General features: G+C 43.2%; 1 protein-coding gene, 1 long non-coding RNA gene and 1 pseudogene across 3 annotated transcripts; 2 read left to right on the top strand and 1 right to left on the bottom strand.

Annotated features, from left to right (window-relative positions):
- LOC8079100 lies at positions 10,793-13,681 on the top strand (annotated as a pseudogene).
- LOC110435278 lies at positions 14,290-15,028 on the bottom strand. Its single transcript, XR_002452912.1, has 2 exons — positions 14,856-15,028; positions 14,290-14,633 (listed from the first exon to the last, which is right to left on the bottom strand). It is a non-coding gene; the product is annotated as an uncharacterized LOC110435278 (long non-coding RNA).
- On the top strand, positions 23,489-26,697 carry LOC8066733 (P-(S)-hydroxymandelonitrile lyase-like). Of its 2 annotated transcripts, none has more exons than XM_021460933.1 (10): positions 23,489-23,970; positions 24,270-24,326; positions 24,426-24,518; positions 24,663-24,748; positions 24,905-25,168; positions 25,491-25,624; positions 25,752-25,847; positions 25,978-26,086; positions 26,225-26,365; positions 26,453-26,697. In XM_021460933.1, exons 1-10 carry the CDS (start codon positions 23,550-23,552, stop codon positions 26,504-26,506), a joined length of 1,455 nt encoding a protein of 484 aa, XP_021316608.1. In that variant the 5' UTR covers positions 23,489-23,549; the 3' UTR covers positions 26,507-26,697. The 2 variants fall into 2 exon arrangements, with proteins under 2 accessions (XP_021316608.1, XP_002451122.1); XM_002451077.2 differs by having other exon boundaries at positions 23,490-23,970; positions 24,231-24,326.

Here is a 27,913-nt window from a genome sequence, read left to right as displayed (position 1 = left end):
CATCCTACTTAATCATCAACAAAAAGCTTATCCTGATTACTAGAGTTAGAGTCACTAGGTTCATATTCTGTTCATATTTTGAATTTATATGGTCATGCTAGATCTAGGTTAGAAAAATAAAGCCTCATCCCATCATTCAACTGAACATATTCTTCCAGTGGTTCATCATTATCATAACCTATTTCCTATGTTTTCTCATCTTTCCTTTACCCCATATCCCCCTCTTCCTCACCAATTGAGTCACCATCATAAGCAACACTATCATCCTATTCCTCACAATTGTTAATGTCATTACCACTAGGAAAGGTAATATCAACATCAAGCACATGGGGACTAATAGATGGACCTGGCTCATCATCAATAGACACACTTCGACTATGACTCACATATGCTCACAACCACATGTATCCTCCTTAGATTCCAATACATGCCAATAGCTCCCATGCAAATTGAGTTAATATTATATTGGAGTAAGACATGGCTCCTTGTTGAAGAATGACAAATGCATGCCCTGATTCAGCCCATGAGATACTTTATTTGCTATATCATCTATCAAATCTTACAAATTCATATTTTCCCTATCCACCACTAGTTGAAAATGTTCAGAGACATGAGACATGTGCCACGCACCATAATTCATAAATCCAAACATGTGTGTTCGGTTCAACAGTTATTTTCTAAGTTGTGCACGAAATCATTGCAGCAAGTTCCAACTGTGCACAAAATTAAACAAGAGAGGAAGAAAGGGCTTACCCTTCAGGACAAACTCACCCTCTTTGACGATGAATCTATGCTTGGCTAGATCCACTATAGTTTTGCTACTAGCAAAACCATCTTCATGCATCCATCCACTGTCTGGGTATCAAATGATGTGGCGATAGGCGAGAGCTTGTGACAGTAATTGTGACAAGCGAAAGGGCGCTTATTGTGGCAACGTCGGGAGCTTGGGAGTAAGATTTGCCTAGGGTTCATTGAATGGCCCAACTTATTGGTCGGGATTCAATGCAGTCTGGATTCAACCAACGCAAGTTTGGGTTTCTTGCTCAGGGACACCATGCATCATTTTGAAAACTTCTCTCTCACCGATGGTGGAAACGAATATTTTATTATGTGTGGTGTCCAACACAAAAGAAGCATGATTTCATAATAGTATGGATTGGTTGAGTGCATTCACAAAAATACTACGTGGAAAGGTGTCGATAAAAGCATCTCCGAGAGTACCTAAAATAGTCTACCAATCCAAGAATTTTAGCAAGATTGAAAAAAACTCATGTCCAACAACTCCGAGACTCACCTCCCAATCTTTTGGCACATGGAAAAAACACCCCCCATGCGCATAAAGTTACGTGCGCATATAGTGGCGCCAATACAAAGGTAGAAGGATGTGGAAAAAAAGAGAAGTAGGATAGGTTCTTGATGCAAATATACCAGAGAGAAATAAAGTACAAAGGTGGTTAGTGTGATTTAGAAATATTTTAGGATTTCTTCTAATGTAAAATTACCTTCTATCTTTTATTTAGGTGTCAGATTTTGAAAACTATTGGAGCTGTAGCCTTTTTATGTCTTCCAATATATTTTTGCAAAGGTTGAAAAACCAGTTTTTGAGAGTACAATATACTAGTAATATGTTGCTATCCAAAATGGTCTCAATAATGTCATTATTAGAATCTACACCCGAGTATGATTTTACAAGTGCGCTTGATCCGTGGCGACTGGTGAATGAACACGTGCTCTTGCGTTTGCATGCGTGCAGCAATAAGCGATCGATGATGACAGTGATAAGATGCCACAAATAAAACCATGAAGGCATGGTCATGTCGCCACATCGTCATAATGCATGTCATGTCGCACGCGATCGACGCGACGTCGACAAAAGGTAAGAAAATCACAGCTCATCCAGTGCGAATCTCCGAGCGTACCCCTGCTGCACCGAGGACAAATCTTTCGAGGACTACAATAATGATGCGCAACGCCATTGCCGCCGATAGGTCGAGCTCCCTCCCACGACAACGACGACGACGAGAACGGTAATTTCTTGGGCCGTTTCTGCATGGTAGCTGGTATCTCTGGGCATATTTGCTAGGATCCTCAGTGACGACTGAGGAGTATCTCTTTCAGCTTTGAGAAGATAGTGCGCTAGTAAGTCAGGAAAAAAGAAAAAGAAATAAAAACACACAAGCCTCTTCTTTTCCGACCGTACGTCCGTGTAGTTATCTGAAGTCAGATATTCAGAGGAGTTGAGAGATCAGTGGAGGAGCCAGTATTTGGTGGATACTGTGGGAACAAACTAGATGCACTATTATGTTTTTAGAAATGGGTGAATGTAATTTCCAGGTGCGGTTCTACGTACAGACCATGGACGGTTAAGACGTCGGCCTCTATAAATCAATGAAAATTGAAAAAAACAAATTTGCTTTTCGACAACTACTATTGCATTTAGCGTTGCTTCTTCCTTTTCTGTGCGCGACAACATCACATGAATAAATCAGTAAGAGTCGAAATAGAGCGCAAAGGGTGAGGGGTCACGAGAGAAGTCGACATCGTAAGAGGCGGATTTCAGTGTCCACTAGGCATGGAGCACAGTCCTCGATCTCCTCGACAAGGGAACTGCCATGAGAAATGGATGTAAAGGTACGGTATTCACAATTAGAGAAGCAAGGGCATCAACACCACGAAGAAACTGGAGAAAAGAACAAGAACATATGAACTTACCACTACCGGAATCTGGCTCCTCTTTGCCGAGTGTCTGGTGGTTTGCCGAGTGTTTTTTCTCGAGCACTTGACAAAGACTCGGTAAAAAAAAAACACTTAGCAACAAAGGTTCTTTGCCGAGTGTAAAAAAACACTCAGCAAAGAAAATTTCAAATAAAATTTTGAAGCCCTAAACAAATTCAAATAAAAAAGTTTTGAACTACAAAGTTGTATAACTTCTCAAGATCTACAAACTTTATTTTTGTTATTTCTTCATTTAACAAAGTGAAAATAAATTTGTTCACAAATTTTACATCTCTCTTATAGTTCCACGAACTATAAGAGAGATATATAAGATTTGTGAAAAATGTTAGAATTACCGTGTCAGATGAACAAATGATCAAACAATAAAAATAAACTTTGTAGATCTTGACAAGTTATAAAGTTTGATAGTTGACAATTTTTTCATTAGAGTTTGTCTTGTTCAAATTTTGTAAACAACCTCGGATGGAGAAACTCCCTAAAAGAAAATTTTAGATCTTGAAAAGTTATTAAACTTTACAGTTGACAACTTTTTGATTTGAAATCATTTAGAGGCTCAAATATTCAATTTATATGTGATTTGGTATAATATATAAGGAACCGAAACGCAATATAAACACAAATGATAGTGTGGTGCAGTGGTTAAGGATGGAGGTGCACAAGACGGAGGGAAAAATGCCATGACTTGCGACTTCAACGGAGGCAACCAGGCGCTGGTAGATGGCGGCCTCCCAAAAAAATCCCTATTTTTTTTCGAGTTTTTCATTTTATTATCTTTGCTGAGTGTCAGTCACTTGGTAACACTCGGCAAAGACCCATTTACCGACCAGAAATTTACTGTATGCTCTTTACCGAGTGTGACACTTGACAAAGACTTTATCGAATGCCAGACACACTCGGCAAAGCCTCTGTGTACGTGAAATTGAGGTAAAACAGAGGCACCAATGAACAAATAAATAGAACACATATGACCGAGGAGGGGTGTGATTGATATATTGAGATCCATGACGGCCATGTCCTCGACTTGGGGCTGCTTCCCAGGCCATGCACGACATCTCTGCCACCACCGCGGAACTTGTACTCTCTCCATTCCAAAATATAAACCATTCCAAAATTTTTGAAGAGTCAAAACATATCAAGTTTGACCAAATTTATAAGATAAGATAATAACATTTAGAATATCAACTAAGTATCACTAGGTTTTTTATTAATTATATTTTCATAGTATAGACTACTACAATACTTTTAACACAGGCGGGCAAAAGAGCTTTTTCAAGGTGATTTTTGCAACCGCCTCGAATGAAAGGTTATAGTTAATGTGACCTTTTTCGAGGCGGTTTGCTTGCCCGCCGACGAGCCCATTTCGAGGCCTACTGGCGAGTACACCTGCTCCATGCGGCCCTACCACAACCCCATCTCCGCGCCTACTGAGCCACAAGAGGAAAGAGGGACCACCGCCACCAGATTTGCGCCACCGCTGGGAAGAGGAGCGACCACCACCACCACTGGATCCGTGCCATCGCCACCAACAACATTGGATCCACGCTAGCATGCCCACCTGCACCGGATCTATGAGGAAGGGGCGTTGGGGCACCATCAGGACACAGACCCCAGCCCGCTGGGGAGCGGCCTCCTGCTCGTCCGGGGCACTGCCTCCTAAGAATGTGGTCGGGGTGTGGACCTCTGCCCATCGAGGACCGGCCTCCTGCTCGCCGGGGGCACAGCCTACAATGGAGCACGTCATCAGGGCACAAATCCCCGCCCATAAGTGTGTGATCGCCTGTTCACCAGGGACGCGGCCTCCAACGCGCCGGCCATGAGGCCTCCTGCCCCGACGGTGTCGCCATGAGGGGAGAGGGCAAGGTGGGGGAGAGTGTCTGGGCACGACCTGGGAGAGATTGACGTGGATGGAGAGAAGGAGTCGCGGGAGAGGGAGAGAGTGGAGTGATTTTAGGGTTTGTGTTTGCATTTATATGCTAGAGTTGTAGTGGGCTAGTATGGGCTTGGAAATGTTAGCGGGCTGAGCCAGATTATAGGAGGTGGGCCTTTTAAAATAACCGCCTTGTTTAATGACTTACCGAGACGGTTGCACTAAAATGCCCGACTTAATAGGCATTAACTGAGGCAGTTATATTACATTACCTGCCTCAGTTAATAGATTTTAGGAGATGTTTTTTTAACTGCCTCAACTAATAAAAAGTAGCCGCCTCGGTTGATTCGAGTCATTAACCGAGGTGGTTCAAAATTGTGCCCGCCTCCGAGAGGGTTTCGAAAAGGTCGCATTTAAGGTTTTTTTTGCAGTAGTGATATTTATTTGATGTCATAAATCTTTATAATTTTTTCTATAATTTTAATAAAACTTGAGATACTTTGACTTTTAAAGATTCTTAGACTGACTTATAATTTGAGATAGAGGGATTAATAACTTGTGAACATCCACTGGATATGCTTAAAAGCTAAGAAACTTGTAAAGATCCACCTAGATCCGATTAGATTTCTCTATAAAATCTAGAAAATAGTATCTATAAATCGATGAGGACTCCATCAGTAATTCTTATCCTCTGTAATATACAAGGAGGAGTTTGGGACCCCTGAGCGACAATCCACATCAGGAATCTGAGCGCACGATGCATAAAGAAGCATTGTCATACAGGGTACCCTGTACCTAAAGCATTATAATTACTTGTTTAGTTCTAAAAAAATTTGCAAAATGGAAGCTGTAGCACTTTCGTTTGTATTTGATATTGAAGATCGCTTTCAAAAAAAGTTGAGTAATTGGAAGGGTAAACTTTTATCTTATGGTGGTAGGTTAGTTTTGATAAACTCGGTGCTGAGTAGCTTGGCTATGTTTATGATGTCTTTTTTTGAAGTACCCAAAGGCATTCTTAAGAAACTAGACTTCTACAGATCAGCTTTTTTCTGGCAAGGTGACAAACATAAGAAAAAGTACAGATTATCGAAATGGGAAATTCTTTGTTTACCAAAGGATCAAGGAGGTCTTGGTATCATGAATCTTGAAATTCAGAATGCTTGCTTACTTAGCAAATGGTTATACAAACTAGTTAATGAAGATGGCATCTGGCAGGATCTTCTTAGGAAGAAATATTTGAAAAATAAAACCATTGGTGAAGTTTATTGGAAACTAGGGGATTCACACTTCTGGTCAGGTCTTATGAAGGTAAAAGACCGCTTCCTTGATCTCTCTATTTTTAACATTCACAATGGTAATCAAACCAGGTTTTGGGAAGACAAGTGGCTTGGAAACTTCACTCTCAAACAGCAATATCCATCTTTATACAATATTACAAGGAAAAGACATATATCAGTAGCCAATGTTTTTGCTTCCACACCCCTTAACATTTCTTTTAGAAGGTCTCTATTAGGAGAAAAGCTTCTTAAATGGAATGAATTAGTGGCTAAAATTGCATTTGTGCAGTTGGATGATCAACAAGATTCCATTAAGTGGTCTTACAAGACAAGGCTCTTTCACAGTACAATCAATGTATAAACACTTAATTAATCAAGTTGCGATGCCTTTAAATAAGTTGTTATGGAAGTTAAAATTACCACTTAAAATCAAGATATTTATTTGGTTCTTGATAAAAGGGGTAATTTTAACCAAAGACAATTTAAAAAAGAGAAAATGGAAAGGAGACGATAGATGTTGTTTTTGTGACAATAAGGAAACTATCCAACACTTGTTCTTTGATTGTCATGTGGCTAGATTTGTTTGGAGAGTCTGCCAAGTGGCTTTTAATCTTGAACCACCAAAAGATGTAATCGACTTATTTAGGTTGTGGGATGCACAAACAGACCAACACTTGCGCTATCTGATTTGTATGGGGTCAAGTGCAATCTTGTGGTCTATTTGGCTATTTAGAAATGAAGGGATTTTTGATAAAAAACAACTATACTCTTATTTGCAGGTTGTTTTCAGGGCAACGTATTGGACCCGTTTTTGGATCGCACTGCAAAAGAAAAACGACAAACCTTTTCTAAAGTGGGCATGTCGCATGATGGAGACTTTGGCTATGGAAATTTTTGCCAAGCATGGATGGTCGTCGCTGAAAAGGCTTAGCGCTTAGCGTTAATCTTTTTTACCTTTGTTGCTTTTGATTTTTGAGAGGTTGTTTTTGTAATAAAAATTGGTTGTGTGCAAAACTCTTGCAGAGACCGGAATAAAAATTCCTTTTTCTAAAAAAAAAATTACTTGTTTAGTTCTAAAAAAAATTGCAAAATAGACGCTATAACACTTTCGTTTGTATTTGATAAATGTTATCTATAATTATGGATTAACTAAGCTCAAAAGATTCGTCTCGCAAATTATAGGTAAATTATACAATTAGTTATTTTTTATCTATATTTAATGTTTCATACATATGCCCTAAGATTTGATGTGACGGAGAATCTGAAAAATTTTGCAATTTTTTTTAGAACTAAACAAGGCCTATAAATTCGTGTCCCATGTGCTATTCCTCTGGTTCTCTGTGCACAAAACATCAAATTTATTATTGAACAAAAAAAAATCCAATGACACTCAGCCTCTCCCACACTGTCGTGCTGGCCTCACTTGCGCCGGCCTTGCTTGTGCCAAGGCACCCCTAGGTCAAATCGGACCATAGCCATGCATGTGTGGGCATATGGGTGAGGCATGAAGCTCCTTTTTTGTAGCCCCCACTTCCACTCACGCTTCTCTATATTTAGTGCGTTTTTCTGAGTGAAGCTGTTGTATGGAGGAGCGTTTCGTTGTCGAGGTCATGGAGTAGCTCCTCAAGCGCTACCAAACGTGGCTGTAGTTGTCCTTGCAGTCATATTCATGCATGCTAGCCGGCCCCTTGCCTATGCCCCTATGATGGAGCGTCCGTAGGAAATGATCAAATGACAGGCATTCAACATTCTTATTATCTACTTCATCTGTCTACAAAATAATGCAATTCTCGATTTTCAAGAAGTCCAGCATTTTAAACTTTGACTAAATTTTTATAAAAAGGTGCAGACATTCATGATACAAAATAAGAATATTTTTACAATGATTGAAGAGGCGATGAGAAACGATTGGTGTGTCAATGGTCACTGAGCCCAAAACATGAGAAGCGATGAGAGGCAATGAGAGTATGACGATGGATGACGATAGGTGTGTCTATGATCGATGAGCCATATGTGTCACGTTGCCTTCCACCGTCTCTGATCGTCTCCAAAATTAAGGGAATTAGGACCCTCAAATACAAGAACGGTAATTGTCTTTGAAGGACCGAAAACGGCGACCAGAGGGGGGGTGAATGGGAGCCTTAAATTTCTTTCGAAATATTTTTGGCTGTTGTCCCAAACTCACCGCCAAGCACAAATACGATCCAAAACCAATTTACTCAAGCCAACCGGTGACAAGAGCACTTAGATAAATTTCTTGCAGCAAGAGAAAACTAACGCAACAAACGGAACTTAAAACGGAGCCCAAACGACTAAACTACACATAAAATAGAAAATCAGAGCCAGGAGAAAAAAACCTGAAAATTCTCTAGAAAATTGACCAAAACAAACTGGAGCTCTCAGCTCTGCACAGCTAGGTGCCCACGAAAGAGAAGTTGCCTCTGCTCAAATCACACAAAAGAAAAGCAAATAAACTCACATAAACTGATGCCTGAAAAAGATATACAAAAAAAAATACACAAGAAATAAAATTCACGTGGTCTGCTCCTCCACCTCTTGAAGTTGTGCGATCACAAACAAAATGGCTCACGATGAGCACTGCTACTAGCTGGATGAGCACACAGAACAAGGAGTGCTCCTGGTCTGCTTTAAATACTAAAGATGCTCGAACACATGGAAGACAATAATCAGAGATGGAGCTGCACAAACAGAAAATCAACTAGCAAGAACAAGAATGCAGACAGGGTATGCACACGTACTGCAAACAAAGCAGACAAGGAAGCAGCTTGGTCAGGGTCTGCTCTGATTCAAGACCAAAGGGGCGCGTCTGCAGGAGACATGACAAAAATCACATAACACATGCTGAACTGCATCCGAGAGTTGCCGACCAAAAATCAAGCGCATGAACAGGAAGGGGGTGAGCTGCCAATTAAAATCTTGTACTCACTAGTGGAGACCTTTGTCAACACCGGTGGCTTAGATTCAAGCCTGGTGCTCCACAAATCGTAACCAGAGAGCAGGCGCCCAAAATAAACCCAGACTACAGCCAGCGAACCCGACGAACGAAGAACAGAACAAAACCAAAAGCTACGAACAGCAACTAGCCTGGAGCGAAAACTAAAGGAACTCCACCAAATCAAAACAACTTGGTCTAAGATCTAGCACAGGTGATCTTCATGATGTTGGTGAGCTATCCCTAGAGAATCATGGCTCGAACCCAACTCAACCTCCGTGAATTGCAGATCTCAGGTAGGAACGCGAAACTTTCCCAAAATAAACGAAAAACACAGTAGAAGTGAAGAACGAAAATCACAAGCAAAAGTAATGAATCCCGGAGGACAAATGGAGGATTCGGGCCTCCATTCCCAACTCAAAAATCTCAGCACAAACAACACAAATTTTTAGTTCATGACCCTCTACTCAAGAACCAGAAAGGAGAGGGAGGAGCTACAGGGGGAGAGAGCAGTAGGTGGAGAGAGAGTTGAGGGAGATGGGGGACTCCCCCGGTTTATTTATCAGGCATATTACATATTCCCCAAATATCCCTAGATATTTTTGAGCGAACTAGCTAGCCCCAGGGGCATTCTAGTCCAACTCGACATGACCTAAATCCGACGGCCACCGCGCCTCCTCATCGGTAGCCTCGCTCCGAAGCGATCTCACCGATGCCGCCACGTGCCATCCGTCCGCATCGGGACCTCCGCCCGGGTTTTGAGGCCCAAACCCGCGAAACCCGCCGCGAGTAGCGTAGCCCGTACGCGTCCCCTGCCGTGTACACTTGCGCTTATCGATGTCCCAAGTGTCAGCCACCGCAGCTGGCCACCCGGTCGTCTGGTCCGTCAGTCCAAGCCTCACGTCCGCCTTTCACCGCAACCGGTCCGTCAGCACGGCACGCCCTACTTGACCTTCACCCGACCGCTGCCACCGCATCCAGACTCCACACCTGCACATCACGAAGCCAAGAGACACCGTTTCGACACATAACCCTGTGCCAGGATATCAGTAGAACCACCGAACCAACAACCCATCAAAAAGTTGACATGTTGACAATCGCTCATCACACAAGGATACTCCACAATGGTTATGTAAAAACCATTTGTTCGCAATTTGTTATTTTATTTAATGAAGGGTAAAAGAGTAAATCCATAATTACAAAAAAATATTTTAGGTAGTATAGTTAGGGTGTATAATTTAAATAGTATGGTTAGATGTATATTTTCTTGTTAGGTTCATTCTCCGTATCTGCCGCCGTCACCGCTCCTGAATCATCTCCGGCGAGATCCGGGTCTGACCCCTCCTCACCAAACCTCACCTCTCCAACCGAGCACGTGGAGGCCACGATGGCTAGGGCATGGCGAGAGGGCTGGTGGCTAGTGGGAGGGAGTGAGCAGGGCAGAGACAGCTGATTTGGTGAAGGCAATGGCAAGCCAATTCCGTGTTGGGCCGTCGGAGGTGGAGGAGGTGGCAGCAGCAGGATACGGGTTGGGGTTTAAGAGGGCCTTGCACAATAACATTGTTACCCTTTCACGAATTAAATCACGTTAAAATAATATTTAGCGGAGGCGATGAGAAGTGATTGGAAACGATTCCAACTATTATAAAAAGTCTCAATAAAAAATACCATTAGATAAGTTATAAAATATATTTTCATATAAAATGTTTAGAATAAAAAAATACTAATATTATTTACTGTAAATTTTGTCAAACTTAAACTACTTTGACCAGCATGTATCTCATAATTGCATTCTTTCACGAAGGAGGTAGTAATTGGTAGACGTACAATTTATGCATGCGGCACACGTGCCTAAATCAATCAATCAAACGATCAAACAGACAAGCAATCAGCCTTGCTTGCTAGCTTCTATATAGTCCTATATAAGTGAACCTTTGGTTGGTCTTCCCTTCTCATCTATGCATACAGTCAGTCGAGGAGAGCAAGAGAAAAATGGCCATCAGCAGGTCCCCCGGCGAATACTACTCTCCATGGCGCGCCGCGACGACAACGCTCCTCCTAGCACTAGCCGCCGTCGTCAGCCTCCTCCTGCCGGCACTGGCACAAGGGTCCTCCGAGGACGACCGGATTCTGGCCATGCCAGGGCAGCCCAACGACGTGGCGTTCGACATGTACGGTGGCTACATCACCGTCGACGAGCAAGCTGGCCGCGCGCTCTTCTACTGGTTCCAAGAGGCCGACCAGACGGCGGTCAAGGACCCCGACGACGCGGCGCCGCTCGTCCTCTGGCTCAATGGCGGTCCTGGGTGCTCCTCCATTGGCGGCGGCGCGCTCGAGGAGCTCGGCGCCTTCCGCGTCCACAAGGATGGCGAGAGGCTGCTGCTCAACGAGTATGCATGGAACAAAGGTAGGTATGAATTGTGGTTCACAAGCAAGGCCAATCGAGATGTATGTGCAGTGAAGCTCATGTTACAAGTTTCATGCAGCGGCGAACGTACTGTTCTTGGAGTCGCCGGCCGGCGTGGGGTTCTCTTACAGCAACACCAGCTCCGACCTAATCGTCGGCGACAACAGAACGGGTTGGTCATGAATGAAGAACATATGTGATAAACTGACAAATATCACCCTTCTTCAGTCTGATACCTGATTTAAGAATCTTTGTTATTTGCAGCCCATGATGCGTACACTTTCCTGGTGAAATGGTTCGAGAGGTTCCCCAAGTACAAGTACCGTGATTTCTACATTGCCGGCGAGAGCTATGGAGGTCAGTGCGTAGTGCCGTAGTATTTTTGTTGTTGAACGTGGGAGATTTGTTGTGAATTCATTCATGTGTGAAGTGTTTTGATGTGCAGGTCACTATGTTCCTCAGCTCTCCCAGCTTGTGTACAGGAGAAACATCGGCGTTGACAAGCCTATCATTAACTTCAAAGGTTTCATGGTATAGACCGACATGTGGCGCATGGTCAAAGAACTGAATTCACACAATTTCTGACCCAAATAAAGGATTTCATTTCATAATGAAGAACCTGATGGGCCGAGTGAATTGATGAATGGACACAGAAACACATGGAAGTACAACATAACTACAATTTCTTTTGAAAGAATTCACATCTGATAATTTGGTTGAATTCATTCCAATTCCAGGTCGGGAACGGCCTGACAGACGATCGCACTGACATGATCGGCATGTTCGAGTACTGGTGGCACCATGGCCTCATCTCCGACGAGACCTTGGCAAGAGGGCTCAAGGTTTGCCCAGGGACCTCCCTGATCCACGCCTCGCCGGAGTGCAAGGAGGTGTGGGACGTGGCCACCAAGGAGCAAGGCAACATCGACGGCTACAGCATCTACACGCCGCCGTGCGAGAAGGGGAACCCATACGCGCGCATATTCGAGAGGAGCCGCCGCGTAAGTCGCCGTTCGATCGTCTTCCTCGTCTCCGGCCATCATCTGTTCTAGCTAGCTAGCTATCTTTCTGTCTCACGGACCATATGCATGCTTTTGGATCACGTTCAGCCATTGACCAAGCTGCCGTCATATGATCCGTGCATCGCCTTCTACTCGGCCAACTACTTGAACCTGCCTGACGTGCAGAAAGCTATGCATGCCAACACCAGCGGCTTCATAGATTACCCATGGCAATTATGCAAGTATGTATCCCCACAGTCTTTTCGGTCAAAAATTATTCAAGTATGTATTGTACTATTGTTCCAAATTCTTGATTTCTAGTGGCCAGTTCAGTTGATTCATCTTTTCGTATGGCTTCATTTTCATTTTTAGCATATGTGTACTGGTGTATTTATGTACTGGATTCATTATCCTGGGCAAGCTAAACCCATATATATTCTTTATATCTTGCAGCATGCACATATATGATAACTGGATGACATACGATCCCATCATTTCCATGCTACCCATCTACAAGGAGCTCATTTGAGCTAGGCTCAAGGTGTGGGTCTTCAGGTAATAAGTGGCTGTATACCTTATTTACCTATACTATGCGTTTCTTCAGAGAGTTTCTTGCCAATTTTTCTGCAAGAAACTGAAATGCATGCATGCCTTTTCATTTGCAGTGGTGACACGGACACTGCAGTGCCACTGAGTGCGACCAGGCACTCTCTTGCTGCCCTGGGCCTTCCTATTAAAACTAGCTGGTACCCTTGGTACATAGTCCCAACTGAGGTCAGTGTTGATCGAGAACAGACAAAATACCAAGCATAATCCATTCATGTGTCTCTGAGTCTGAATAAACCTGAGTTATTTCTCACAGATACAGTTCCGTAGCTCCATTGGCCACTATACATTTATACTAATGTACATGCTATGACTATATGTGATGATAAGCAAGTTGGCGGCTGGAGCATGGAGTATGAAGGGCTGACCTTCGTCACTGTCCGTGGCGCCGGGCACGAGGTTCCACTGCACCGCCCTGAGCAGGCGCTCTTCCTGTTCAAGCAATTCCTGCAGGGCGAACCCATGCCTGCTGAGGTCAGTTCCACACTTTCCCCACGTTGATCCGAAACATAATTATCTCCTGGAATTTGTTAACTAACAATTGATGAGCGTTTGGTCACTGAAAAATATGATGTTGATTTTTCAGGCAAAAAATGCCAGCCTCATCCAACTTCCTAGTGAGAAGGCTCACTCCTACTGATCGATCGAGCAGAAGATTATTCCAATGACGATCGTTGAGTGCTAGTATGCTACACTTATGAGAATAAAAACTGTAGAGAGATGTACGTGTGGAAAATAAAAAGCAGGAGTACCTTGTTTCTTCTGAAAAGCTATGAATCAATGAATGTATAATTATTACCTTATTATTATATATAAACCGTCGGCCTTTGATGATGGATCAATTGTTTCTTGTAACCAACTGCTAGCGCCCGGACGTCCGGCGCCAACAACGCGTCCGGACGCCGAGCCCCCCACCCGCGTCACAGAAAAGAAAAAAAAAGAAAACTCCATCCGCCTCTAACCAACTCACCTCTGCCCCACTCGCCCCGCCTGGAAGACTGTTTCTTATCCGCTCCCTCCAAACCAACTTATCCCTGCCCCGCTCGCCCCACGCAGAGGACCGCACTTCGTCCGTTCCCCGCGCAAGGAGCCCATCCTCCGCCCCTATGAGCATGGGATCCGCCCTACCCCTCGCTTTGTCAGCCCCTAGCAGATCTGCCTGCCGCTAACTCGTCCGTACAACCTATCCCCACACTTGACGCTGCAACACAATATGTATAATAGTGCAACAACACCTAACATACTGCTACAACAAACAAGTTGAAGTAGCTGAAACATCATAAACATCATATTACAACAAACAAGAACAACTGCTACAACATATAGATTGAAGTATTGGATCGAATAGCTGAAACACCATAAATATAGTATTACAACAACAAAGAATGGTTGTTGCAACAATATGTAACAACTAATACAACAACATAGGTTGAAGCATTGGATGGAGCAACCGAAACACCATAGACATAGTATTACAACAACATCGACCAACTGTTGCAACAACATGCAACAACTAATACAACAATGCAGATTAAAGCATTGGATGGAGCAACTAAAACACCATGGACATAGTACTACAACAACACCGAACAAATGTGTAACAACATAAAACAAACTACTACAATATGCAGACTGAAGCAACTGAAACAACATCTCAAAACACAAAACTGCAACAACGACTAAAACCTACTGCAACGTCTAGATAGAACCATTGCAACAATGACGAGATCTGAACCCGAGAGCTCGCCGGAACCCTATCCTACTGCAACATCACCTGAAAAATATACTGCAAAAAACCAGAGAACACCATTACAACACGTACGAGCACTGAATCCCAAGAGCTCACCGAAACCCTAGCCAACACAATATCCCATAGATCTAGATCCAGAGGAAAAGCAGGAGAAGCAAGAGGTGGAGGAGGAGCAGAGGAGGGCTCAGATCTAGATCCATAAGAGGAGAGAGGGAAAAGGGAGAGAAAGGCTTCGGATCCAAATCCCTCCCCACCTACCTCGTCGGAGCCGCGTCGTTGTCTCCATCTCCAGATGCATGGAGGTCACGAGAGCGAGAGAGAAAAGAGTAGGGAGGAAGGGAGTTGCGCCGCTCACTGAAAGCTGTCACCGTCGTGCTCTACTCCGGCGGCATGGAGGGCGTGTGGGTCGCAGCGGAGAGGGAGGAGAAAAAAGAGGGGGGAGCGGCTCACGCATGGCAGAATGTGCGGCCGCATGGTGCGAGTGGTGGAAGTGGCAGCGAGATGTGAGAGAAGAGTGGGGATGAAAAAAATGAGTGGATAAGAAGGCGTGGGAGAGCAACAAAAATGAGTGGACAACGTCTTATAAGTATCATTAAAGCCTCTAGAGTTCCTTATATACACGGTCACCGCCACCCTTGGACCAAGATGGGCTGTTTGCTGTAACCATTCTTTGGTCCTTTCTGTAAGGCCTTTATCTAATTTCCATTCCTCTCCGGCCCCCAATCAGAAAAAAACACAGCCCACGATGGTACAAAGCCTTTACTTTGCAGCCCATGGGCTTAGGATGGTTTATTTCAAAATTCAAAGTAGGTGTGTAGCTCCTTCGAGTGACAAAGAGTAGTTCATGACTTATCTCTCCATGTGAAATGAAGTTGAGTATGCTGTTATTAAGGGCATATTTGATAGAGCTCCTTACTCCACCCATCTCATAAAGAGTGTTATTCTCATTTGATCAAATATATACAAGAGGTTATTGATATTTATGGTGCATGATAAGTATCATTGTAACACCCGAAAATTGATTTGGAATTAATAGGATTTAATTTGATTTATTTGAATATTTTGTGAGCATTTAAATTAGTAAAGAAATAAATTTTATTGAAATTAAAATTCATTATAAGCTTAGAAACTTGTTTATGCATTCATACCGAAGAATATTTTATTTGTATTGTTTGCCTCTGGTTTGAATTTATTCGCATTCACAATTTTATTTGGAAAAGGTTTTAGGAAAAGAAAACAGAAAATAAAATAAAATGGAAAAGGAAGGAATAAAAAAAAAAAAAAAAAAAAGCTCCAGGCCGACACCCCGCGGCCCAGTACCCCTTTCCCATTCCCTTTTCCCTCCCGCACTCGGCCCACTCTTTCTCCCGGCCCAACCGCGCGCGCCTCCCCTTCTCAGTCGCTGGCAGCTGGGCCCCGCCCGTCAGCGCTTCCCTTCCTTCTTCCTGGACGCGAGCCGAGCAGGAGACCTTCTCCGGCCGAACTACTCCCGAAACCCCGGGATTTCTTTCCCAAGGAGGCAAACCGAGTCCTACAAAGTCCTTGTCCCGGAGCCGCGGACTTCTTTTGCATCCAAACCGCAACAAAACCAAACCCTAGGTGCCCTGTGTGAGCTCGATTGGATCTCGCCGAAACTCTGTCCTAACCGCTGCTGTCGCGTGCGTCCTCCGCTCCCCCTCAGCCCAAGAAGATCGCCTACACGAGTTCGGGGCAAGCTCCTCTTCCCCCCGGTGGTTTCCCTTCGTGCAGAGAGGCTAGGAATCGCGAGATTCCTTGCTCCAGCGAGCTTCCGGAGCCGCGGCCATGGCGCCGCCGTGTCTGGCCTCGCCGCCGGCCGGCCGGAGTTAGCCCCGGTCCCTCAGCGCCCTCCAAATCGCGATCTACGGCTCGGATTAGAAGGTACCCCTTCGGGGGGTATTTTTGTTAAAGAAACCCTGAGAAATCTTATTTTCTAACCCGCGGTCCTTGGCGCCCTGCGCAGGTTTCCGTGTTCCGAGTTAGAAAGCGTATTCTTGCCGACTGATTCAAAATACGTTTTCAAGTATTTACAAGTTTGCCACTGATTTTATAATGCTCATAAAATAATCATTTTAACTCCGTTTTTGTCCATTCAAATTGCGTTAGGTTCGTAATTACATGCTCTACATGTTAGAAATATTAGTTTACTGTTTTGAAACTTTTTATTTCTGCAGTAGCATTTAATTAATTATTTACCTATAGGAAATCTTAGAAAATTCATATCTTTCACGTTTTAATTCCGATTTTCGTGAGCTTTACGTCTGTGTGATCGTAGCGCTGCGTAGAATATTATCATAAACTTTTATATTTGTTTTACCACTGTTTGGTGTATTGTTCTAATTATACCTTGTTTGCTTCGTGTATGATTGTCTACATTGGATTGCGTGTTGTTGATTGATGATTGGGATTAGACGGTGAGCCGTACGTTGGTGCTCAAGATCAGGTATTTGAAGACCAGCAAGCTCAGGAGAGCTTTAGTCAAGGCAAGTATAACTTGGGATCATCCTTGTTACCTATTCACTTATAAATACACATATATGTCATATGCATGCTATCACCTTGTCGACCTTAGCAAAATCATAGATGATTGTTACCTGTATTCCTTGCTACCTACTTGATATGCATTTGTTGTAGATGTGCTAGTGCTTGAAATAATCCATGATCTTGTAAGATGATTAATAGCTATGCAATGAACATAAAAGAATGACAAATAACTGTATGAGATCTTGTCTGTACGTGATCACCCGGGATAACAGTGCAACCATGAGGGCTATAATGGCTCTGGCTTTAGCTCAGTATGGAGACCTTTTCTAGCTTGTTAGAGGTTACCCGAAAGGGCGGAGGGGCTGAACCGACACGGGTATAGTGCGAGCCCCTGTCCCTATGTGTATAGGCTGCGCGTCATTGTGCCATTCGGAAGGGGGGTATCTATATCTGCTCGCAAAGGAAACCTTGCGGCCCTAACTTGTTAGACGAACTTTTGAAAGGCTTCATAGTGATCCCTGCCGACCTCCCTAGGAAGGGGGTTAAGAGATTAGCTACCTCGGGCGAAAGGGTAAATCATGACTCATGGGTAAAGATGTACAACCTCTGCAGAGTGTAAAACTGGTATACTAGCCGAGCTCACGGTCAGGAGCGGCCTTGGGGACATCTACATTAAGATGATGAACTTGTTATGTTATTATGTTCATTTGAATATTGTTTATGCTATGAGATTAATTATGCTTACACTTGATCATGTGATTAGTGGATTATTTATGCTTCCTTGACAATTGCTACTTAATTATGAACATGCTATCCACTATTAAAAGCTAAATGCAGTCAAACCAGTGTCAGCGATTTGAGCCTCATGAACCCCTGGTTATACTTGTTGAGTACGATATGTGCTCACTCTTGCAATTTCCCAACACCTCAGGGTATGATAATGAAGATGACTGGAATGAGGATTATCGGTATGAGTACTAGGTTTGGGGTCAACCAGTCAACAGTGTCCCTGTGTGGAGCTTCCGTCGAGAGCGTTGTTTACTTTATGCTATCATTTTTGTATGAGACTATGTGATATTTTATATTCCGCTATGTAATAAACACTGCGATGGTACATTTGAGATTTGTCTACTTATGTGTGCGACTGTTTCTGGGGCACATATGAGTCTTTTATGCATCCTATTTTGTTCTTAAAATATGGGTGTGACAATCATTGAATTAATTATTGAATATATTTTTATAATAAGCTTATTTAGAGATACAAATATTGGTAATATTTACTTAAAATATAGTGAAACTGAGAATAATTTGATTGCACAAAACCCTAAACGACATTCTTTTTCGGACGGAGCCATTAGAGTTCATGACTTATCTATTGGTGCAAAATGTACTACGAATAACGTTTTGAAGGTTGCATTGGTATCTAAAGTAAGAAGTAATAGTGTTTCAGCTTGTGGGCAGTGCTTATCAAGTCAAAAAAAGAAATCAGATATCAAACTACTCATGGGGGAGTTCGGCAAATAATAGGCGCATACACAGGCAGCGCTAGGAACTTCTAACTAAACCCAATGTTGTTGGTGGTGGTATGGGCTTTCGAGATTTGAGATTGTTTAACTTGGCCACGCTAGGTAAACAAGGATGGAGATTGATCCAAAACCTTGATTCCCTATGTGCTCGCGTGTTGAAGGGTAGATACTATTATGATTTAGAGTTTCTGCTGATCATAGGCCCAATTTAGCATCAGGTTGACTTTGTGTCGAACCTCTTAACTTTGAGTGGGAGATGGAATGCAGAGCTTATCAAACAAATTTTCTTTGATGTGGACGCCCAAGTTATCCTCAGCTTGCTGAGGAGAGGTACAAGAGATGATACTTTGGCATAGGAATTGGAGAGCCATGACCTTTACTATGTTCAGTCGGCATATCGTTGCCTGTTCAACGAGCAGCAGCAGCAATAGGAAGCATATCATGCATCTTCTTCAAGAGACAGTACTAGGTCTCAAATTTTGAAATTATGTGTGCCACCATAAGTTCGCGTCTTTTGGTGGTGGTAAATGACTTTCTCTTTGGCTAAGGGTGTCCTGAAATGCAGACACATAGAGCCCATTGCTAACTGTGATGTCTGAGGTGATGACAAGGAGTCGGTTAAGCACGTTCCACTAGAGTGCATGGTGGCAAAGTTCTTCTAGAATTAGACGAAGATCATGTCTGGTGTCAAGATCCTGCCCCTACACCCGCTTACCTGGGCACATGATTTGGTTGATTCAAGCAGTGTTGCACCAAAAGATGCAGCAGTGATCTTATGTGGAATGTGGGTGTTATGGATGGCGTGAATACCAGGCGGCATGCGAGGAGCCATGACCAGTGCGAGTAGAAGCACAGTGGGCTATAGACACCGCCTTGGATCTCTAGCAGTTGATTCATCCAGAGAAACAAAGGACTTTGGTGAGTAATATGAAGTCCTAGGAATGGCCAGCTATCGGCTGGGTAAAATGCAATGTTGATGCAACCTTCTATGATGGCGATTGATCAGCGGCATCTGGTGTGAGTCTTTGAGATTAAGATGCAAGAACATGTGGTTGCACTACTAAATTGTATGAATATTGCCTGAATGCTCTGACTGCTAAAACCTTGGCATGTTGCGACGAAATGATTCTAGATTGGGATAGGGGTGTGCGAAGTTGAATCTGGAAACTGATTGCCATGTACTTAGTGGTTTAATTATTGGAGAATAGATCACTCCAACGTTCCGAGATTTCAGCCCTCTTGTCACAAATGGATGATCTCAGCTAGAGCTTTGTAATAAGTTAGCCCTCCTCTTGTTGACCAGTGAACACGACAGAGTCGGCAAGGTTCTACCGAATAGCCCAATCATCTTTGCCGCACCATCTGCCATCTTGGCCCCACATGCCAGAGAAATGGTTACGTCCAAGACACCACAACTAGTCTCATCTCACTCACTTGACTCCCATTCTCATCTCTCCCCTCTTTCTCTCTAGGAAGAAGAAATTAAACCAAGAACAAGAAATAGAAGAAAAAAGGGAGATCAAAGGGAGAAATGGAAGAAGAAGCCAAGCCAAGGTCATGCAATGATCAAGCTACCTGTCCACCCCCTTCACAAGAGTGAGATCAAGAAATCTCTCATTTCTTTATCAGAGAAAAATTTCAAATTTAATCCTTGATTTAATCTTGCATGCGGTGAATATGAAGATTGCTAGTGCCAAAACCATCTCAATCAATGTAAGATCTACTGTAACACCCGACCCAGGGCTTAATAGGATTAATAGGAGACTCATATTAACAAGTTGCAACTTCTTTTCCGGAAGTCCATCTCCAAAGAACTCTAAAGTTAAGCGTGCTTCGCCTAGAGCAATTTAGGGATGGGTGACCGACCGGGAAGTACTTTCCGGGTGCGCACGAGTGAGGACAAAGTGTGCAGAAAAGACTAGTGTTGGTCTGTGGGGACTGACTATGTTCTAGAAAAGCTGCCAGATGTAAGCGGGCCCTGGCACTGGATGCACGGACGTGGCCATTGCAACTTCTTTTCCGGAAGTCCATCTCTAAAGAACTCTAAAGTTAAGCGTGTTTGGCCTAGAGCATTTTAGGGATGGGTGACCGACCGGGAAGTACTTTCCGGGTGCGCACGAGTGAGGACAAAGTGTACAGAAAAGACTAGTGTTGGTCTGTGGGGGCTGACTGTGTCCTAAAAAAACTGCCAGATGTAAGCGGGCCCGGCCTCGTGGAGGCGGGACGTTACATCTACTCACATCATAACTTCTCACAGGCGGACAAGCATAGACTTGTGCACGGAGTATATAGGAGTATTTCATTTGGTCCCATCTTTATTAACTTAGACATGTCCACACAGTATATAGGAGTATTTCAGTTGGTTCGATCTTTATTAACGTAGACTTTATATTGCACATTTCAAAAAGAAACATGAATAATTAAAAGGAGATGGACTCACTACACTCGCTACTAGTTAGGAACCTGTACCAGAGAGATAGATTAGGATAAAAATCATTCTGGTTTTCTAATATTGCTTTCATGTGCTCTATACTATGTTAGATCCTCAATGGCATGGTTCTGGCTCCGGCTTCTTGCGGCTCCTTGCAAGAAGTCTGGCTAAACGGGCATCTGATAAATGGCTCCTTACATGAGTCTAGAGGAGCCAGAGCTACTTTTATAGAGGAGTTAGAGGCGTAGAAATGCGGTTTCTCTTGGTTCCTGCTTATAATTCTAACATAAATTATTATAAGAGTATCATCGACGCTGTTTTCGCCAAATGTTTTTTAAAATAGCTTCAGCTCTATAAAAAAGAGCTACTCCATATGAGGAGCCAGAGCCCTACCAAATAGGTCCTTAGGGCCTTGTTTACTTGCAAAATATTTTGCAAAATGTAAATAATACCAATTTTGTTTGTATTTGATAAATATTGTCCAATCATGGACTAACTAGGCTCAAAAGATTCGTCTCGTCAATTCCGATCAAACTGTGTAATTGGTTTTTATTTTCGTTTATATTTAATACTTCATACATACGTCTAAAGATTCGATGTGACGGAAAATCTGAAAAATTTTGCAAATTTTTTTGAGAACTAAACAAGGCCTATGTTGCATCTCGCCCAGACTCCATAAAAATCCTAGCTTTGCCACTGTAACTTCTAATCCCATAATCACCACAAATTTCTCTCTAATCTACATGTATGTTTAATGCAATAAAAAAAATCTACTTTTCTCAAAATATCCTCCCTCACTTGGATGCAAGAAGACCAAGGCTGTGTGAGCTTTAGCTTGTTGACTCAAGGTCACCCATTCATCAAAGTTAAACTCACCTTGTGCTTTGTAGCTACACGACACTCGCGTCATCTACAATAATAAGGTGGCCCACGTATATATTTTTCTGATTGAGTACAAAGGTGGCCCATATAATTGAGCTGCCTTTGGAAATGAAGGACAGGCAGGGTTGTTTGTCGTGCAAACAGCAGCGCTTAAAGGCACACTGAGATCCAGGATCCTGCCAGGGATGAAACGAACGAAACCAGACAAAACATTATTTGGCCAACACGTGACCCACGACTGCAGGAGATGCACACATTAGAAAGCAAATAAGGTGCAAAGTACCCAGGGCGCGCCAGGAGCAGGGCCATCGTGATCCATATGCTCCACGGCCGCGCTGGCACAAGTGTGGCCATGCATATTTCACGTGTAACCACCGTACACGAGCGTGCGCATCATGTAACGGACGTCCCGGCCTGGACAATAAAGCTGTGCCAGTATTTAGGCCTTGTTCAGTTCCAAAAACTTTTATTTTTGGGTGTTGTAGTATTTTCGTTTTTATTTGGTAAATATTGTCCAATCATGAAGAAGTAACTAAGTTTAAAATATTCATCTCGTGATTTACAGTTAAACTATACAATTAGTTTTTATTTTTACCTATATCTAATGTTTTATACATGTACCGTAAGATTTGATGTGACGGAGAAACTTGAAAATTTTTGGTAGTTTTTGGGAAGTAAACAAGCCCTTACATAGTTTCTCGATGCACCCTGCAGTTAATTACGAGCCAATTTACGCATGGCTACATACAAAGCTGGTACGGTGACAGCAGCCCCCAATCACAATTCACAAGCTGCTAGTCGTAGTCTCTCTTTGTCTGCTAAACGTACGTCGTCCATTTTCTATCTATATATAATATACTTTTTTAAAAGAGTTTTACCTCAGCTTTTAAGAAAGCAATGTGACATTTTGGCCTTGTTTAGTTCACCCAAAAAACCAAAAACTTTTCAACATTCTCCGTCATATCGAATCTTCTGACAAATGTATGGAGCATTAAATATAAACGAAAACAAAAACTAATTACGAAATTTACCTATAAATCGTGAAATGAATCTTTTGAACCTAGTTAGTCTATGATTAGACAATAAAATGCTACGATACCAAAAACAAAAAAATTTCGAAACTAAACAAGGCCACTATCAAAAAAATGGCGTCGTAAGAGAAACTCCAAAAGCTTGGCTAAAATTGCTAGCCAAATTCTATTGTTTAGCCATTTTGTAAAATAGAAAACTTCTTTAAAAAAAGAGATCTACAACAGCCTTGTTATTTTACAAAATCAACTAGCTAGTGTCATTGGTTGGCTATATATAGCCACCGAAAATCAAGGGATAGCCAACTTTCTATTTTACAAAAGCAGATAGCAAAACTGTTGGAGTCTACTTTTTGCTTTGCAAATTCTAAAATAGCCTCCACAACAAAAATAGCCAAGCTGTTAGAGTTGCTCTAACTCATACATGTATAGACAATTCACGCATGCCGCGCGCGTGCGTTAATCAATCAGCCTTATATATGCTTATTATCTATCGCCCCCTCCCCCGTGTATATAAGTGAACCTTGCTGTTCCTTCTCCATGCACTAATAAGCAGCTCAGTCTAGCTAGAGCAATAGCAAACATGAGCTCCTCCGGCCAGTACAGCTCTCCACGGCGTGCCGCGACGGCAACGCTCCTCCTAGCGCTAGCCGCCGGCAGCTTTCTCCTCCTGCCGGCACTGGCACGAGGGTCGTCGTCGTCGTCGTCGTTTGAGGAGGACCGCATCAGTGCCCTGCCGGGGCAGCCCAACGACGGCGTGGCGTTCGACATGTACGGCGGCTACGTCACCGTCGACGAGCACGCCGGCCGGGCGTTCTACTACTGGCTCCAGGAGGCCGACCGCGGCGAGGTCGAGGACCCGGACACCGCGCCGCTCCTCCTCTGGCTCAACGGCGGGCCTGGGTGCTCCTCCGTCGGCTATGGTGCCATGGAGGAGCTCGGCGCGTTCCGCGTCCACACCGACGGCCACAGGCTTCTGCTCAACGAGTACGCATGGAACAAAGGTAGGTAGGTAGGTAGGTAGGTATGTATGTATGTATGTATGTATGTATGTATGTATGTATGTATGTATGTACGTACGTACGTACGTACGTACGTACGTACGTACGTACGTATGTATGTATGTAGATTGGCAAGCATGCTTGTCTCCTTTTTCTTCGTCGTCAATTAAATTGGAAAAAGAAATACTCGGAGCTATCGTCAGTGTAGTGAAATGAAGCTCCACATGCATATATGCATGTAAATGTTACGCGCGTGCATGCAGTGGCGAACGTGCTGTTCTTGGACGCGCCGGCCGGTGCAGGGTTCTCTTACAGCAATACCAGCTCCGACTTACTCGTCGCCGGCGACATCTCAACGGGTACTACGTGAATACGTACCCATGTTATATATAGTAAATCAGTTCTGAAGGTTGTAGTGAATAATCTCAGTACTCATGCGTTATAATTTTGTTTTACAGCCCATGATTCGTACACGTTCCTGGTGAAATGGTTCGAGAGATTCCCTCAGTACAAGTACCGCGATTTCTACATTGCCGGCGAGAGCTACGGAGGTCAGTAGAATCATTTATTTTTGTCAGTCTACCAGACTGTTAATTTGGAGAAAAAAGATTTGTTTGTTTGTACAAAGTACAAGAACACACATATATATAGTGTTGTGCATTATTTAATTCGTCAAGTATTAATTTAACCTGCAGGTCACTACGTTCCTCAGCTCTCCCAGCTTGTGTACAGGAACAACATCGGCGTAGAGAAGCCTGTCATTAACCTCAAGGGTTTCATGGTATATATATATATATATATATATATATATATATATATATATATATATATATATAAACATTTCTGATCTCACACACACAACGTACAGCATTTATATGACTTACTGAAAAACAAATTCACCTTTAATTTAAATCGATTTAATTCATTCCAATTCCAGGTCGGGAACGGGCTGACCGACGACCGCGCTGACATGGTCGGCATGTTCGAGTTCTGGTGGCACCACGGCCTCATCGCCGACGAGACCCTGGACACCGGGCTCAAGGTCTGCCCCGGGAGCTCCTTCATCCACGTCACGCCTGAGTGCAGGAAGATCTGGGACAAGGCCCTGGAGGAGCAAGGCCACATTGACGGCTACAGCATCTACACGCCGCCATGCGACAAGGGGAGCCCCTACGCGCACAGACTCCAGAGCCGCCCCCACGTTAGTTTCATTGTCTCTTATACACATTTAGATTTTGTTTGGCAGGACTTCTCTCCGGTTCCGGCTCTAACTCCTTTAGAGGAGTCATATCAAACATTTTTTAAACTGATGATTCGGAACCGTTTTGACGAAACCACAAATTATCCAAAACGGTTCTGGCTCTTCTAAAGGAGCCTCTCGTGAGGAGCCATGCCAAACTCGCTGGCTGGCCATGAACGTAGGGCTGGCTAGCTAGCTAGTTTCATTATTGCCTCATTGCATTACTTCATTCATTTACCTGACGACGACGATGATCTTGCATTGCATTGACGGTGGTTTTCAGCCATTGATGATGCTGCCTGCCTACGATCCGTGCACGGCCTTTTACTCGACAAAGTACTTGAACCTCCCCGAGGTGCAGACGGCCATGCATGCCAACGTTAGTGGCAGCATGGAGTACCCATGGGTTGTATGCAGGTGATGACCCATATTTAATTTTTCACCGTCCGCGTTTTTTACTTGCATAAGAGATAGTATTGTAGGCACTGAATTGGATTGTCATGGGTGAATGAAACCCATATTGCTTTTGTTTATCCTCCTGCAGCAACTTGCTATTTGATAACTGGACAGACGCAGCCACTTCCATGCTGCCCATCTACAGAGAGCTCATTGAAGGTGGCCTCAAGGTGTGGGTCTTCAGGTAATAAGCTGCCTGCATATATACCATGCTGGAGGCTGGAGCTAGTGTCACTTTCTTTACTGAGTTTACTCATCAATATCTCTGCAAGAAACTAAACTACATGTTCTTCTTTTTTATGGTGCGTTTGCAGTGGTGACACAGACACTGTAGTGCCGCTGAGTGCGACCAGACGCTCCCTTGCTGCCCTGAGCCTTCCTGTTAAAACTAGCTGGTACCCCTGGTACATGGTCTCAACCGAGGTCAGTCGAGTGTCGATCGAGAACAAGAGAAAATACATAATAAGCTTCGTTCTATCTCTGAACCCTGAGTTTCTTATAGATATTGTTTCCGTTTGGGCATATTATAACTACATGCTGTGGTTGAAATATATGTATTAGGTTGGAGGCTGGACGATGGAGTATGAAGGCCTGACATATGTCACCGTCCGTGGCGCCGGGCACGAGGTTCCCCTACACCGTCCGGAGCAGGCGCTCTTCCTGTTGAAGCAATTTCTTAAGGGCGAACCCATGCCAGCCGAGGCAAGTTTCAGTTTCGCGACATCTCGAAACATCAACTTCTCATGGAAACTGGTTTCTCTGAAATTAAGATGCATGTTAATTTTGCAGGCAAAAAATGCCAGCCTAATCCTCCTTCCTAGCGAGAACAAGGCTCCTTCCTAACGGAGAGCTGCTTGTGGTGGTTCGTACGTGCTTGATGACGGCGATTATATTCCTGCAGGATGATCGTTGGATGCTACGAACATGAGCTAGCTTCTGATATGTACGTGGAGAATAAAAGCTGGAGTACTACAGCCTTGTTTGTTTGAAAAGCTATGAATAATTAATGTATAAAACGTTTCTCTTGGTGATGATGGATTGTTTCTCCTGGAAACCATATACGAATAATGCATGTTTTGAGTGTGTCAAAATGAGTCACATCGAAATTTAAATAACTTTCGGTCATATTTTAATAGCAAGGACAACAAGGCCGCCCCACAATATCAGGTAAAGAAAGCTTCAAACATCACTGCCCACCTAAAACAAAAGAGCACTTTGCAGCCGATGGGTTTAGCATTAGCATGTTATGTTTCAGAATTCTGAGTTGGCATAGCCTATTGTTCCCGGACATAGAGAGAGTACGTAGTGCATCTATTGATGCGAAATGACATCGAGTCAAAATATATAAACTACTACTAATACTTGTTTAATTTCTGGCTTTTTGAATCCACAAGGTTCTGTTTATGTGATTTTTTAAGTTTGTAGCATCCTCTCTATATTTTTTTTGACCGAATCAGTTGGAGAATTATCCCCTACCTATTTTTTCATTGAGAATAGGTAAATTAGTGAATTTGGAATTCTTTTTTAACTAATAATCTCTTGGAGTTCTACTAACACTACTGGAAACGCGTTCTTTGCCGAGGGCCAAATCTCGAGCACTCGGCAAAGACATTCTTTGCCGAGGGCCGCCAGCTGAGACCCTCGGCAAAGAAAAGCCCTCGGCAAAGACGCCCTCGGCAATTTTGGTGCGTTCAGTAACGTCAGCCGAGCCCCGTCAGCCTTTGCCGAGGGCCAACCGTCAGGCCCTCGGCAAAGGATTTTTATTTTATTTTTTTTACAAATTTCTTTGCCGAGGGCCATGCTTAGCCCTCGTCAAAGAATTTTTTTTTGATTTTGTGTCAAATCTTTTTGTGGGCACAAATTACATTGTTTTAAACACAATTTTAAAAATTAGCACAAATTTCACTTTTTTATATATATTTCTTGAATTTATTTCAATTCGTCGTAATTTTCCCGCTGTTATAATTTGAACTGCAGGTGCATGAAATAATTCACTGTAGTCTTATGCACAAACTCGAATCAAATTTCGCGTATCTTTTACGCGTGACATGATGAGCCACTTTTCAAAAAAATGATTAAAAATTATATTAAATCTATACGAAGTCAGAAAATCACGAAACTTGACGAGGCTTCATATTGACACATGTGTAGGCTATGGTAAAAAATTCAATCGTTTTCGAGAAAGTTGCGACGTCAGATGTCCAAAACCCAGACATCTCCACTTGTGATCACTTGTGCTTCATATTTGGA

Source organism: Sorghum bicolor, chromosome 5, assembly GCF_000003195.3.
Source record: "Sorghum bicolor cultivar BTx623 chromosome 5, Sorghum_bicolor_NCBIv3, whole genome shotgun sequence".
In the NCBI taxonomy this organism is placed as follows: domain Eukaryota; kingdom Viridiplantae; phylum Streptophyta; class Magnoliopsida; order Poales; family Poaceae; genus Sorghum; species Sorghum bicolor.
This window is presented reverse-complemented; position numbering and strand designations above follow the sequence as displayed.